The sequence below is a fragment of the Pan paniscus genome, chromosome 19 (assembly GCF_029289425.2).
Source record: "Pan paniscus chromosome 19, NHGRI_mPanPan1-v2.0_pri, whole genome shotgun sequence".
In the NCBI taxonomy this organism is placed as follows: domain Eukaryota; kingdom Metazoa; phylum Chordata; class Mammalia; order Primates; family Hominidae; genus Pan; species Pan paniscus.
Window position 1 is genome coordinate 18,332,252 of NC_073268.2, and position 14,570 is coordinate 18,346,821.

The 14,570-nt window shown below is 37.5% G+C and overlaps 1 protein-coding gene across 2 annotated transcripts in view; it reads right to left on the reverse strand.

Moving 5' to 3' along the window:
• The window catches only part of NSF (N-ethylmaleimide sensitive factor, vesicle fusing ATPase), a 166,437-nt gene that overhangs the window by 72,590 nt on the left and 79,277 nt on the right, over positions 1-14,570 (reverse strand). For both annotated transcript variants that reach the window (XM_034941591.3, XM_055101434.3), the window contains exon 9: positions 10,167-10,366. In XM_034941591.3, coding sequence (XP_034797482.1) covers positions 10,167-10,366 — 200 coding nt within the window. The remainder of the gene's footprint in view (positions 1-10,166; positions 10,367-14,570) is intronic.

Genomic DNA, 14,570 nt, shown 5'->3' on the forward strand with positions numbered 1-14,570 from the left:
TACATTTAAATCTTTAAACCATCTTGAGTTAATTTTTGTATAATTTTCTGCATATGGCTAGCCAGTTTTCCCAACACCATTTATTAAATAGGGAATCCTTTCCCCATTGCTTGTTTTTGTCAGGTTTGTCAAAGATCAGATGGTTGTAGATGTGTGGCATTATTTCTGAGGCCTCTGTTCTGTTCCTTTGGTCTATATATCTGTTTTGGTACCAGTACCATGCTGTTTCAACAGTGTGGTGATTCCTGAAGGATCCAGAACCAGAAATACCATTTGACCCAGCAATCCCATTACAATCATTCTACTATAAAGACACATGCACACATGTTTATTGAGGCACTGTTCACAATAGCAAAGACTTGGAACCAACCCAAATGCCCATCAACGATAGACTAGATAAAGAAAATGTGGCACATATACACCATGGAATACCATGCAGCCATAAAAACAGATGAGTTCATGTCCTTGGCAGGGACATGGATGAAGCTGGAAACCATCATTCTCAGCAAACCAACACAGGACCAGAAAACCAAACACCACATGTTCTCACTCATAAGTAGGAAATGAACAATGAGAACACATGGTCACAGGGAGGGGAACATCATACACTGGGGCCTGTCAGTGGGTGGGGGGGCTAGGGGAGGGAGAGCATTAGGAGAAATACCTAATGTAGATGACGGGTTGATGGGTGCAGCCAATCACCATGGCATGTGTATACCTATGTAACAAACCTGCAAATTCTGCACATGTATCCCAGAACTTAAAGTATAATAAAAAATGACTAAATTACTTAGAAACAGTGAAACAAGTATCACTATGACATCACTCTTCAGTTTTCTTACTGTGTTGTGCAAGATATGTGTTATCTTTCAAGACGGCATAAAAGAAGTCTGGAGCTAACATCTTTTGTGACCTCATTCTACATTTTATTGAATACGATTAAGCATTAACATTTGTAAGTTCTCTAGCCAGAATGACGAAGAAAATCTGAGGAAACTGTTTTAGAATTATTAGATGAGTCAGAAGTTGAACACAAAGAATAAGATAGGAGCACTTAGGACTCTAATAAAGATGCTGAAATTGATGATTATAAGTAAAATCTCAGTCTATGTGTCTTCAGATGATGATGCCCTACATACATTTTCTCAAACTCAAGAATCAATGAGTGAATAATATACTTTTAATCTAAGGACAAAGCATTTTCATTCAGTTACTTATTCAATAGAAAGTCTTCTTTGTGGAATATTTTGTGACAAGAAATGAGGCCATCCCATTTTGCTAAAAGGACACATGACAGTATTCTTTCATCTTTTATTTCATTTGTGCACCAAATTTTCTTGATATAGTTTAAAAGTAGACAGATGCTGAAGGCAGGTATTACAGAGAGATAGCCAGAAGAAATAGATAAAGTAGACATTAAAAAATTGGATTGACCATAAAAAACAGAATTGATCATTCTGAAAGGTATCTACAAATCTAAAAATAAAAATGTTTTGCAACTGTGGAACATATAATGGTCATCCTCTCTTCAACAAAATTAGGAGCCAAAGATCTCAAAAAAATTCTTAAAGCATTACGTTTTGATGCTGTAAGTGCAAGAAGAACCAGAAGTAATAATAATTTAGAAGCCAACAAAGATGTATTTGAAACTTAGAATCAGTATTTGTAAGTTCATGCAGGACAGCTGATGAACAGTTACTGCATTCAGAGGCTCCTGCCCATTTGGGGTATACAGGTTGAGTATCCCTAATCCAAAAATTCAAAATCCAAAATGTTCCAAAATCTGAAAGGTGCACCACACACAGGGGGTTACTGTATGATAATCTTTTAATCAAAACACAACATCAGCTGGGCATGGTAGCTCACACCTGTCATTTCAGCACTTTGGGAGGCTCAGGAAGGAGGATCGCTTGAGCCCAGGAGTTTGAGACCAGCCTGGGCAACCTAGGGAGACCTTGTCTCTACAAAAAGATTTTTAAAATTAGCCAGGTATGGTGGTGCACACCTGTAGTCCCAGCTACTCGGGAGGCTGAGGTAGGCGGACGGCTTGAGCCCAGGAGGTTGAGGCTGCGGTGAGCCATGATGGTGCCACTGCATGCCAGCCTAGGCGACGGAGTGAGACCCCATCTCAAAAAACCAAACCAAAACAAAAGCCCCCCACAACATCGTAGGTGGTGACTGAAACTGTTACTGTTTGGTGTTGCTGTTGTTTAACAGCTTATCCAGGTATTCTGGTGATGCCATTGTGCTGCTTAGTTACCCTAAACTCACTATTTTTTCACTGTATTAATGGTGTGTCATATTTTTTACTGTTAAGTACTTGTGTCTCAATACATGTATGAAAACGATTATTTATCAGGCATATAAATTTACACTCAGAAACAATGGTGATGCCAACCAACCACAGACCATCCATATCTAGTGGCTGAGACAGTGATGCCTTAGCTTTCTGATGGTTCAATGTACACAGACTTTGTTTCAGTAACAAAATTATTTAAAATATTGTACAGAATTACCTTCAGGCTATGTGTACAAGGTATATACAAAACATAAATGGATTTCATATTTAGACCAGAGTCCCAACGCCAAGATATCTTAATGTATATGCAAATAGTCCAAAAACCAAAATCCAAAACACCTCAAGACCAGGGAAACATGGCATAAAAATTTTATTTATATATTTAAGTTCTTATTTAATTTTTAATAGTTTTTTATCTCTTTATTCTTGTATTTTGTATATTATTTGGAAAATAATCTAAAATAATTTTTAAGCGGAGTTTATTCAACCTAGATAGTATATGGTGATGACTGTTTTTCTTGGTACACTGAGGTAAGTTAAAAAGATAAGTGAAGCAGAAACAATCTTAGTATTAGGAATGAACTGCAAAACTGACTGGTTCCGGGACTTTCTGAAGAGTTGAAATAGTGAATGGACTTGCACCAACCCACCAAGACCCACACCTGCTAGAACCAATGAGACTGATCTAGCTGGAGACCTGAACAAGAACTTAATGAAATGCTGGAAAGCAGGAAAGGAAACAACCTTGTATAAAATTGAAACAATTAAGGACCCAACAAGCAGACTTAAAGCACTAAGAGGATTGCTATAAAGGGAATATTTAATATTATTTTACCCTCAACAAAAATTTTAAATGGTAGGATAGATTAATTCAGTACAGCTTACTAGGTTTTTTTTTTGAAGACGAGATGTTATATTTCTGAGTGTTATTCATGTCGATCTATGTAAATCTATTATTCATTTTATTTTTTTGAGACAGGGTCTCATTCTGTTGCCCAAGCAGGAGTGCAGTGGCACTATCACAGCTCACTGCAGCCTTGACCTCCCCGGCACAAGTGACCCTCCCACCTCAGCCTCCTAAGTGGCTGGGACCACAGGAATGTGCCACCATGCCTGGCTAATTTTTAATTTTTGTAGAGGTGGGGTCTCACTATGTTGCCCATGATGGTCTTCAACTCCTGGGCTCAAATGATCCTCTGCCTTGGCATCCTGAAGTGCTGGGATTACAGGCATGGGCCACTGTGCTCAGCATATTCATTTTAATATCTGTATGCTATTCCATTTCCTACTAAGGAAGAGTAATGATGTTTCTTTTCCCTCTATTACAAATAGCATGGCAATCAACATCCTGGTACATGTCATGTTGTTTATCATAGGTAGTGGTCTTGAAGTAGAACTCATGGGGTTTGTGCATTTTCATTTTTGTAAGATGTCAAATTTATTTGCAAGACTACCCACTTGGTATATTCTTCTAGTTTATACTCCAACTAGCAATGTATATGAGACCTTGTTTCTCCATAACCCCACAAACTCTTGGTTTTACCAGCTGTTGTAAATTTTGCCAGGTTGTTTAAGAAATAATCCCTCTTTTATTATACATTTTCCTGAATATCCTTTCATTTGCTTTTCTTCAATTGTGTTCTTTCTCTGAGAACTACGTGTTAAATCCTTCAACAGTTTTTTAAAATTGTGGTATTTATATTTTTCTTATTATACAAGACTTTTTATAGAGAATTTATTATAGAGGATGCCAATTCTTTGTAGATTATATACACTGCAAATATCTTCTCCCAGTTTGAGACATTTGTATTCAGTGTAATTTGTCATACAGAATTTTCTTTATATTAATGTAGCCAAATTAACACTTCCAATGGATTTACTTTCTGTATCAATTCTTCCCTAGCCTCAAATCTTAAAACATTTTTGCCTATTTTTCTTCTAAATAAGTTTTCCTCCTATAAATTTTAGTAGGCTTTTATGTTTTTGTTTTTTTGTAAATCCATTTGCAATTTTGTATGCTGTGAGGTAGGAATTGCATTTTATCTTTTTCCAAATAGGTAGTCAATTATCTCAGCTCCGTTTAAGGCACAGCCAGCCTATTACTCCCCTCTGATCTGTATCATCACTTGTCATAGAGCAGGCTCTTCCTTCCTGTGTTCTATTGTTTCCTTGGTCTGTTTTTGCATGAATATATAACATTGTTTCAATTACTATTGCTTTCTAGTAAGTCTTGATATGTGATAAAAGTAAATCTTCATTATTCTTCAAAATTCTCATAACTCTTCAAGCCTCAAAAAAAATTAGAATCAAGTTGTCAAATGTTAAAAAATTCCTATTAGGCTTCACTGGAAATACACTCAACTTACAGACCAAGATGGGCAGAACTCATTTTTATGACATTGTCAGTTCTCCCATACATGAACATGTTATATCTTACCATTTATTAGCTGCTTAAAAAAAGATTTTCAAAAATGTTTAGAATTTTCTCCTTAAAGGTCTTGCACATTTCCTGCTAGATCGAATCCTAGGCACTTTACATTCTGATTTCTGCTATAAATGAAATTGTTTTTAAAATTACCTTTTTATTATCATCACATTGTCTTTGAGTCTTGTTATTTCTTTCTTGCCTTCTAAAGTATTTGAGTTTCCATTGTTTCTTTCCCAGCGCCTCCCTATGCTTTGGAAAAGTTTGGGCACAATGTACAACTTTCACATGCACATTTGACTTAATGTTAACTAACATTATTAGCTTCTTTTTTTTTTTTTTTTTGACACGGAGTTTCACTTTCGTTACCCAGGCTGGAATCCAGTGGCACGATCTTGGCTCACTGCAATCTCCGCCTCCCGGGTTCAAGCAATTCTCCTGCCTCAGCCTCCTGAGTAGCTGGGATTACAGCTGTGCGCCACCAAGCCCAACTAATTTTTGTATTTTTTTAGTAGAGATGGGGTTACACCATGTTGACCAGGCTGGTCTCAAACTCCCTACCATCTTCCCCAATAATATAAGGAGCTTACATGAATTTAATCTACTTCCCAAACGTTTTTTTCCATATTTTAGTTCTATCCTTTAAAAATATTCATATCATTATTGTTTTTCTCAGTGAATGCTATTAAAATTTATTTTTAAAACTTTTAATTGCAAAATACATCACACATAGAGAAAAGTTACAAAATGTGAATATATGCCTCAATGAACTGTCACAAAATGAACGCCTACGTAATCATAAGAAACAGAATACTGCTAGCATCCTGGGAGCACCTCCTCACAACCCCTCCCAAGCACTCCTCCCTGACCTTTCCCCATAGGTAACCACAATCTGATTTTTATGGTAATAATTCATTTTCCTTTATAGTTTTATCACCCAAGCATGTGTTGTTAAACACTATACTTTAGGTAAGCTCTCTATAAATGGAATCACACAGTATGTGTTCTTTTTGAAATCTGGTTTCTTTTGCTCAATAATTTATTTGTGAGATTCACAACTGTATATAGCTGTAGGCTATTTATTTTCATTACTGCCTTGTATTCCATTATATATTTCTATGATCATTCATCCATTTACTGGATATAAAATTCTAAGTTGACAGTTATTTTCTTTCAGCTCTTTAAAAATGGCCTTTGATTGACTTTTTGTTTCCATCATTTCTATTGAGAAGACATCTACTAGCTAGTTGTTGCTTATTTGAAGGTAATTTTCCTTTGCTCTCTAGCTCCTTTTAAGATTTTTCTCGTTTTTGGTTTTCAGCAATTTAACAATAATGCCTATATATGTAGAGTTCTTTGGTATTTCTCCTGCTCAGGGTTCATATCATTTCTGCAATTTATGGACTAATGTTTTCCATCAGTTTTAGAAAGTTCTAAACCATTTTCTCTTCAAATCCTGATTTTGATTCATCCTCTTTCTCTTGCCTTTCTGGAACTTTAAATACACGCACCAGACCTTTAAACGGTATTCTCTCTCTCTCTCTCTCTCTCTTACTCTCTCTTAATTCCTTTCATTCTTTGTCTCTGGTTATTTTCATCTTGTATCTTTCAGTACACTAATTCTCTCTTCAGATGTGTCTAACCTGCTATTTAAACTCATTCACTTGAGTTAATTTTACTTACTGATTTTCTCAGTTCTAGAATTTATATTTGTTTATTTTTGGTTTCCAGTTCTCTGCCAAAAATCTGTCTTGTCTTTTATCCCCTTGAATGTGGTAAGTATAATTATTTCAAAAGTCTGTATCTGAGAATTCCAATATCTAGAGGCTGTTTGAACCATCTTTTCTTTTTCTTGATGTTGTTTGTGTATCTGTTTCCAGTTGCTTTTGATTATAAGCCAGACATTGCATTTGCAAACTAGAAACAATTTGTGACCTTACATGATACTACTTTCTTCCAGGAAGGATTTACAATTCTGCCAGATGCCTAGGGGCACTAGCAATTTAGGAACCCTCAATCTAATTTTAGGGACTGACATGATTCAAAGCTGATCTGCAGCCTCGGTGAGAGTATGTCTATTCCTGGTTAACCCTTGCTCCTATGGTGTAGCCCTTCAGGGTCTTGACTCAAAATGAGTTATGTTCATCAGGTGTCCCCTCCTTAGGGGCCATGGGCACTAATCTCTGCCCCCATTACTCCCACTAGCCTGTCAAAAGGGCTGCTTAGGTTTTAGCAGCTTCCTGCAGAACTGGCTAATATCTCGAGAGGAACAGTGACCCAGTATACCAGGAGGAACTTTGTTCTAGGCCTCCATTTTTCTTCTTTGATACCTTCAAGCAAAACATGTTTAAATATTGTGTTGAGCTTTTCTGGTAGTCTCCAGTGGAACACATGACTCAAATGACCTAATTTGCCACTACTAGAAGTAGAACTCCCAGACTTTATATTTTCACCAATTTCATTGCTCATCATTGTTTCTTGGCTCTACTGTTTCCTTCTGGGTTCAACTTCCTTCAGTCTCAGTACATCTTGCTTCATAATCTTCCAATAAGCTTCTGCAACTAGTTAATTCTATTATCCTTTGCCTGAAGAAAAAAAGTCTTTATTTCACCCTCATTCCTGAATGAGAATTAAGCTGGGTATTAACTTTTAAGTTGACAGTTATTTTCACTTAGCTCTCTGAAGATATTATTCTACTGTTTTTTGTTCTCTCTTTCTGTCATGGAAAAGTTTGCTATCAACATAATGGATACCCCTTTGTAAGTCATCTCCATGTCTTTCCTTTGTTACTAAGATTTTTTTCCTTTGGCATTCTCCTATAACAAGTCTAGAAATAAGTTAATTTTCATTTATCCCATATAGGCTCATGGTGCTACCTGAATCTGAGTACTTATGTCTTTATTAATTCTAGAATATTCTTGGTCATTCTCTTTTTGAATAATGCCTCTACACTATTCTATCTGGACTTCTTGTTTTAACTCTCTCATCTCAACTTTCATCTTCTCCATCCCTTTATCTCTCTGTGCTACATTCTGGGTGATTTCTTTAGGTTTATTCTTCTGTTTACCACTTCTCTCTTCAGCTGAAATTTGTTGTCTTATCTTAAACTTGGTTGCTGAGTTTTAAATTTTCATGACTACTTTTTCTATTCCTTTCAGCCTAGGTTGTTGGAGCACCCCCTGGGGTTTGCTTATATCTGACAACTTATGCTATCACTAGCCCAGGACTAATTTTTTTTTTTCCTTAATGTAGGGTCTTGCACTGTCACCCAGGTTGGAGTGCAATAGCACAATGAGAGCTCACTGCAGCCTAGAACTCCTGGGTTCTAGTGACCCTTCCATCTCAGCCTTCCAAGTAGCTGAGACTACAGGCATGAGCCACTGCACCTGAATAATTTTTTTAACTAATTTCTCAGCTTCGGGTTTCAAGCCACATAGGTAGCATACATTCATTCAAATTCTAAACCAGCATGAACAAGGATCCATGGTTTACAATTCCCATGGGAGGCCGGGCACGGTGGGTCACGCCTATAATCTCAGCACTTTGGGAGGCCAAGGCGGGCAGATCACCTGAGGTTGGGAGCTCGAGACCAGCCTGACCAACATGGAGAAACTCCATCTCTAGTAAAAATACAAAATTAGCTGGGTGTGGTGGTGCATGCCTGTAATCCCAGCTACTGGGGAGGCTGAGGCAGGAGAATTGCTTGAACCTGGGAGGCGGAGGTTGTGGTGAGCCGAGATCACGCCATTGCACTCCAGCCTGGGCAACAAGAGCAAAACTCCATCTCAAAAAAAAAAAAAAAAAAAAAAGAAGAAGAAGAAGAAGAATTATTCCCATAGGAGATTTCCCAGCTTCCATTCCAGAACCCAGGCAGTTAAATATTTTTTGTTAATTTCCCTGTGGTGGCAGCAGATATTTTCTAGTCCACTCTTTTCATAGACACAACCCCTTTGAAGGTACCAGTTCCTAGTCCACACTGTAAATGCATTCAAGGACTCATGTTCTGTTCCCTAGTGGGTACTAAAACCCAAACCCATATATTATGAAACCAAAAGCTGCAGCCCATATCTTACGACTCTAATTTCCTGGAGATCCAGTTTTCTTTCTGAAGAGCTCAATTATGCATTTAAAATAATTTCAGTTATGTTTTACCCAGAACTTTTAAAAGTTTTATTTTGTGTTTAATTGGCACATAACTGTGCATATTTAAGGGGTACAGTGTATACCTAGCATTTGAAGGTGTTTATAGAAGGAAGGTTTTCTGGTTACCTAGTCTACTGTATTGCTAGAACCAGAAATCTCATGGCATTGTTCTTAAACTGTCAATGAAAAAAATATGTTAGTATTAGGATAATTAATCAGAACAGACAAACAGAACCAATAGAATGTTCGTGTGTGTGTATTCCTTATGATAAATCTCTATGAATATGTATGTATGCATATACACCCACATATATATGTCAGCCTCCATAATCGTTTTAGCCAATTCCTTGGGATAAATCTACAATTTCAGAGGCTGACAAGTCCCATGATCTGCTGTCAGCAACCTGGTGACCCAGGAGAGCTAACCTGGAGACCCAGGAGAGCTAATACGCATTATTTAGTTCCAGCCCAAAGGCCTCCAAGCCAGGAAGAGCTGATGTTTCGGTGTGCATCCAAACCAATGTCCCAACTCAGGGCAACCAGGCAAGTCGAAATTCCCTCTTACTTGCAGGAAAGTAAGCCTTTTTGTTCTGTTCAGGCCTTAAACTGATTGAATGGGGCCTGCCCACATTAGGGAGGGCAATCTGCTTTATTCAGTCTATCAACTCAAACGCTAATTTCATCCAGAAACATCCTCACAGACACAACCGAAATGTTTTACCAAATATTTAGGCACTTTATATCCTAGTCAAGTTGACATGTAAAACTATCAGAATTAGTAAACTCTAGTTTGATTTTTAAATAATTTCATTTCTGAGACGCAAATCAAGCTTTCCTTTGAGCTCTGACAATCCTGTCACTCTATAACTGAGCAAGACTCAGTGTTAAGTAAGATAGCTTTTTGCATATGAACCTTACATAATACGATTTCATAAGTCTATTTATGGATTTAATTTCCCCTTTTCTTCCAAAGGATAAATGAGCACAAGTCTCTGGAAGCAATATGGAATAAAAGTGTCACCTGAAAATATATTCATGACCTGTTTTTGCAAAACCTCTGGCTTACACAATCACCTACCTTTGTTTATAGGAATATGTGGGTAACAACATCTGCTCATCACGTAAATCTTCCACAGTCCCTGGTGCAGTGCCATATATAACCTAGGTACTAGGTAAATTTACCTGTAAGTTGCTTCAAAATATAAATCAAAGCAACAAGTTTGTCTCCATAACTCTGGGTCTCATTCATCATATAGCGAGTGATAAACTTTTACTAAATCACACTTATGTTCACATTACCCTCCTTTGCTCCTCTTCAGCATCAGCAAAAAGTTTGCGAATGTTAGCCTCTGATTCTCCCACATATTTGTTAAGGATTTCTGGCCCATTGACCACTTTGGGCTCTCTTGCATTCAACATCTTGCCAATCTGTCGAGCCAAGAGAGTCTTACCACAACCTGGGGGTCCATATAACAGGATGCCTTTAACATGTTTACAACCTGAAAAGGAAAAGAAAACAGTCTTGTATCAGCTAACTAGAATCTAAGTAAGACTCTAAAGGAAAGTGTTCTTTCTTCTTCGTATGCACTTTAGGAAAAACACAGTGATGCCATTCACATATGTTAATGTCCATGAGCCATGAACAAGAATATACAACCAAAAATCCAGAAACAATTCCTATAACTGTACTAAAGTTTGAGGGGGAAATGCTGCCAGTTAAAGGTCTCTGGAAGAGTCCATTCGTGCTATGATTTTGAACAAATACTTTTTACTCTGAAAATGTCTAACTGGAAAATATTACTTATTTTTGGCTGGGTGTGGTGGCTCACTTGAGCCCAGGAGCATGAAACCAGCCTGGGCAATACATTGTGACCCTGTCTCTATAAAAATAAAAAATTTGCTTTGTTTTACACATAACGATAAATTATATATAATTATTATATATCATATATGTGTATACACACACACACACACACACACACACACACACCCCATGGAATACTATTCAGCCATAACAAAGAACAAAGTCACATCTTTTGCTACAACATGGATGGAGCTGGAGGCCATTTTTCTAAGTGAAGAAACTCAAGAATGGAAAATCAAATACCATATGTTTTCACTTACAAGAGGGAGGTAAGTTATGGGTACACAAAGGTGTACAGAGTAATAGACTTTGGAAACTCAGAAGTGGGGAAAGTGAGGGCATGAAACCAGCCTGGGCAACACATTGTGATGGCAGAAAATTAAGAAGTGGGGAAAGTGAGAGGGGAGTGAGGAATAAAAAACTAATATTGGGTACAGTGTACACTACTTGGACAATGGGTCCTGCACTAAAATCTCAGACTTCACTACTATATAATTCATCCATGTAACCAAAAACCACTTGTACCTCAAAGGTTATTAAAATTATATAATATCTTTATATTACACCCAAAAAAGCACTCTGTGAAATAATAGATTATCAGGTTTCAGTGTCACACTCCTAAGTATGGGTAAAAAGGGAAATTTCTGAAAATGCAATATAAATAGTGTGTCGCCATGGAAAATGGTTTGTCCTTATCTGAAATGAAAGCATTAAAAAGTATATCTTTAAGAAAAAAAGTACAATACATTTGATGACTCAAGTAAAATCACAAGATGCAAACAACTCTATTAGAAATTTTAGATTCTGAGGAGGAAGACCCTTTGGGCTGTCAAAATTGGTCTTCACTTCTTCCTTTATGCTGAGAAAAGACTCCTTTTTAAATCCTTGAAAGTAATAAGAACTGTGCCTTTGGTTGAACATGGAGAGGGAGGGGAAACACTTGATGGCTTACAGTCTTAACCCTTTGCATCACAGAGTAAATCCCTTCCCTAAGAACCACTGCCCAATAAAATGCTTTTTGGCCTTTGACTCACCCTCCAAGTATGAGTGGTAGGGAGATAACAGGAGAAGCCTTGAGCTTCTCCTAGAGGCCAATACCACCAAGCACTACCAGCATCTAAGTTACAGGGACACGCTGGATTAGCAGCACGTTGAAGTCTGGCTCCTAATCTTGCCCTCTGAGCCAACTGTTACCATCATGATTTGAAACTATTCATATGTATAAACTGTAGCTGAGGCAGGTGGTGGTGGTAAAACATTCATAGGGAGAGGACATCCAGAAAGAAGAAAATGAAGATTTTCTGAGTTCCTACAAAGCACCAGCCCTTCTGATCTCCAACTTCTTGACTTCTACATTTTCTCCAAGTTTATCAACTTCCTCTTAACCATACTGCCTTCCCTAGTAAGCAATGCTTTCTTTGAAGGACTTTTAACTATTTATTCTTTGTAAATTTCTGTTATAACCACCCCATAGTCCCTGAATACAATATGGCTTTATTCACTACACATTGGCCACAATGTGTATAATTTCTCCATAGCACAGCTGGAGAAAATTATACCACTGTGCTACTGACTGATACCTCCAGAATTTCATGCTATCCAGTTTCAGTTCTATGCTCACTGCTTTCTCATGCCACTCTTTACTTGTCTTTGTTAGCTCATCTCTAATTCTCCTTATTAATTATCCAGATCTTCACTGTTCTTCTCAAGAGCTACCCCTGCTATGAATTCTTAGAGATAACCTAGGTTCCTATTTCACATATCAAAAAAAAAAAAAGACTTCACCTCTCTGCTTCTTTATCTATAAATTGATCAGCAGACTCATCCATTCTCAACCTAATCTCGGTTCTCAAAGTAGTCTTCCTTCCTCTCCTCCAAGGTTTATATTGCAATTCTCTGTTTACATGGCTTCTTCGCTATAAGACTGTAAACTATTCAAATGCAAGTACTATCTCATTCACCCAGCATAACGCCCAGCACCTACTATGGACTTCAGGAAAGGCTGAATAAGTAAACTGTTGATTCTTTTCCTACAAAACTCAAAGAATATGAAGGATTTTTAAAAATTATTTGAAGCTCTTAATTTATGGACTGTGCTTATTCTCATAGCTGAGCTAATTTAAATACTTAAAAAAAACACATTTGCAATGACTGAGACTTTCCGAATTTAACAAAACAACATAAACACAAGAATCTTAACTTTGCAACTATGCTTCTGTACACAGAAAATGCTCAAATTAATGTGTTTTGAACTAAATTTACTCAGATATTATAAAATAAACAATTCACAAATTATTACCATGAAGTTTAAAAGAGATAAAATGTTTACCCATGCAACTTATTATATATAATACAGATATGTGAAACGATAGAATATATTTAATATAACTTCAACAGGAATGTAATAGAAGCTCTAGTCTGCATTAGAACTATAATTCTTTTAGGATCTCAAATGAGCACATCAAAAATATACACTGACATGTGAAGTCTTTCAAAATGTACTTCCACAAAGGAAGCTGTTACTTGAATAAGCAGTGGAAATGGGACTTTATTATTACTATTATTATTACAGCCTATTCTGACTTATTAAGTAAGCATTGGTCTCTAATTTTAAATGAGTCATAAAAACTCTTTATAACTAATTCCATTCAACAAAAGTGTACTAAGCTCATGTTTAGACTAGATGCAAAGGTAGCTGTTAGGGATACAAACATGAAAAAGACAGTCCCTAGCTGTAGGGCATTTCTGGCTTAGTAGGAAAGACAGAAATAAAAATAGGCTATCTACAATATAATATGACATTATCAGAGATATGTATGAAATGTTTTTGGACTCTAGCCAAGAGATACTGATTCTGCCAGAGTGATGGCAGAAAATTAAGAATGGACTCAGGTGAAGAGCTAACATCCATTGTGGGCCTGGAAGAATGAGTAGGAGGTTGCCTGTGAGGCAATGGAGAGGAAATGCCAACCCAAAGAGAGAGACTAGCATGATCAAAGGCATAGGGATATGGACACAGACACTGTTCTCTCGAAACAGCCAGTAGTAACCTGCTGTAGCCAGAGCCCAGGAAGTGAGGAGAGGGCAGTGCCTGGCGACGAGGCTGGCAGGCTCCTAACTGGCAGGCCTTGAAACCATGACCATGATTTTTTAACTTGTTTCATAGGTGATTAAAACCCCACATTTTTGGGTGATTAGTCTAATCACCCTTAGGTGTAAGTGATAATCACGGAAGGCACACCAGGAGATATGTATTTAAAAGCTAACTGTGTTGGTAGAGTGGAGAAAGAACGAGAGACCAAACAGGCAAAGGAGGGGAGGCTAGCTGGGGGAATGTTCTGATCCTTTTTCTGGGGATACCAACTCACTCTGGATTCTTGCCAGTTAAGTTTTCATATCCCTCTAAGTCCTTTGGAAGCACAGGAACAAATGGGTCCAGGGGCCTTGGGAGGACACCCTCTGCTCCTGCTGATGCCCCAGCTTTCTCCTAGAGAACTAGGATATTAAAGCCTGGATCTGATATTGAGGAGCCTCTGATCTCTGGCTGCTGGACTGACTGCCCAGCTGGACTGACTAATGCTGCTGTTTTATTCTTAATATCTTACATGCCACCTCACTCCTCAGAGATAAGTGCCTTAGGTTAGTGACCTAAATAACAAAAGCCAGGTATAGAACGAGAAATCAGTGGACCTGATTTAAATTGTCATTGTCTCTCATTCTATTCCTCTCTTTCCCACAGAACAGTCTAATGGACCTCCCCAGGAAAATGCACATGCACAAAAAATTTGCATACAAATTTGAGAGAGTTCTTTAATCCTTTGAGGTCCATCCATGGAATC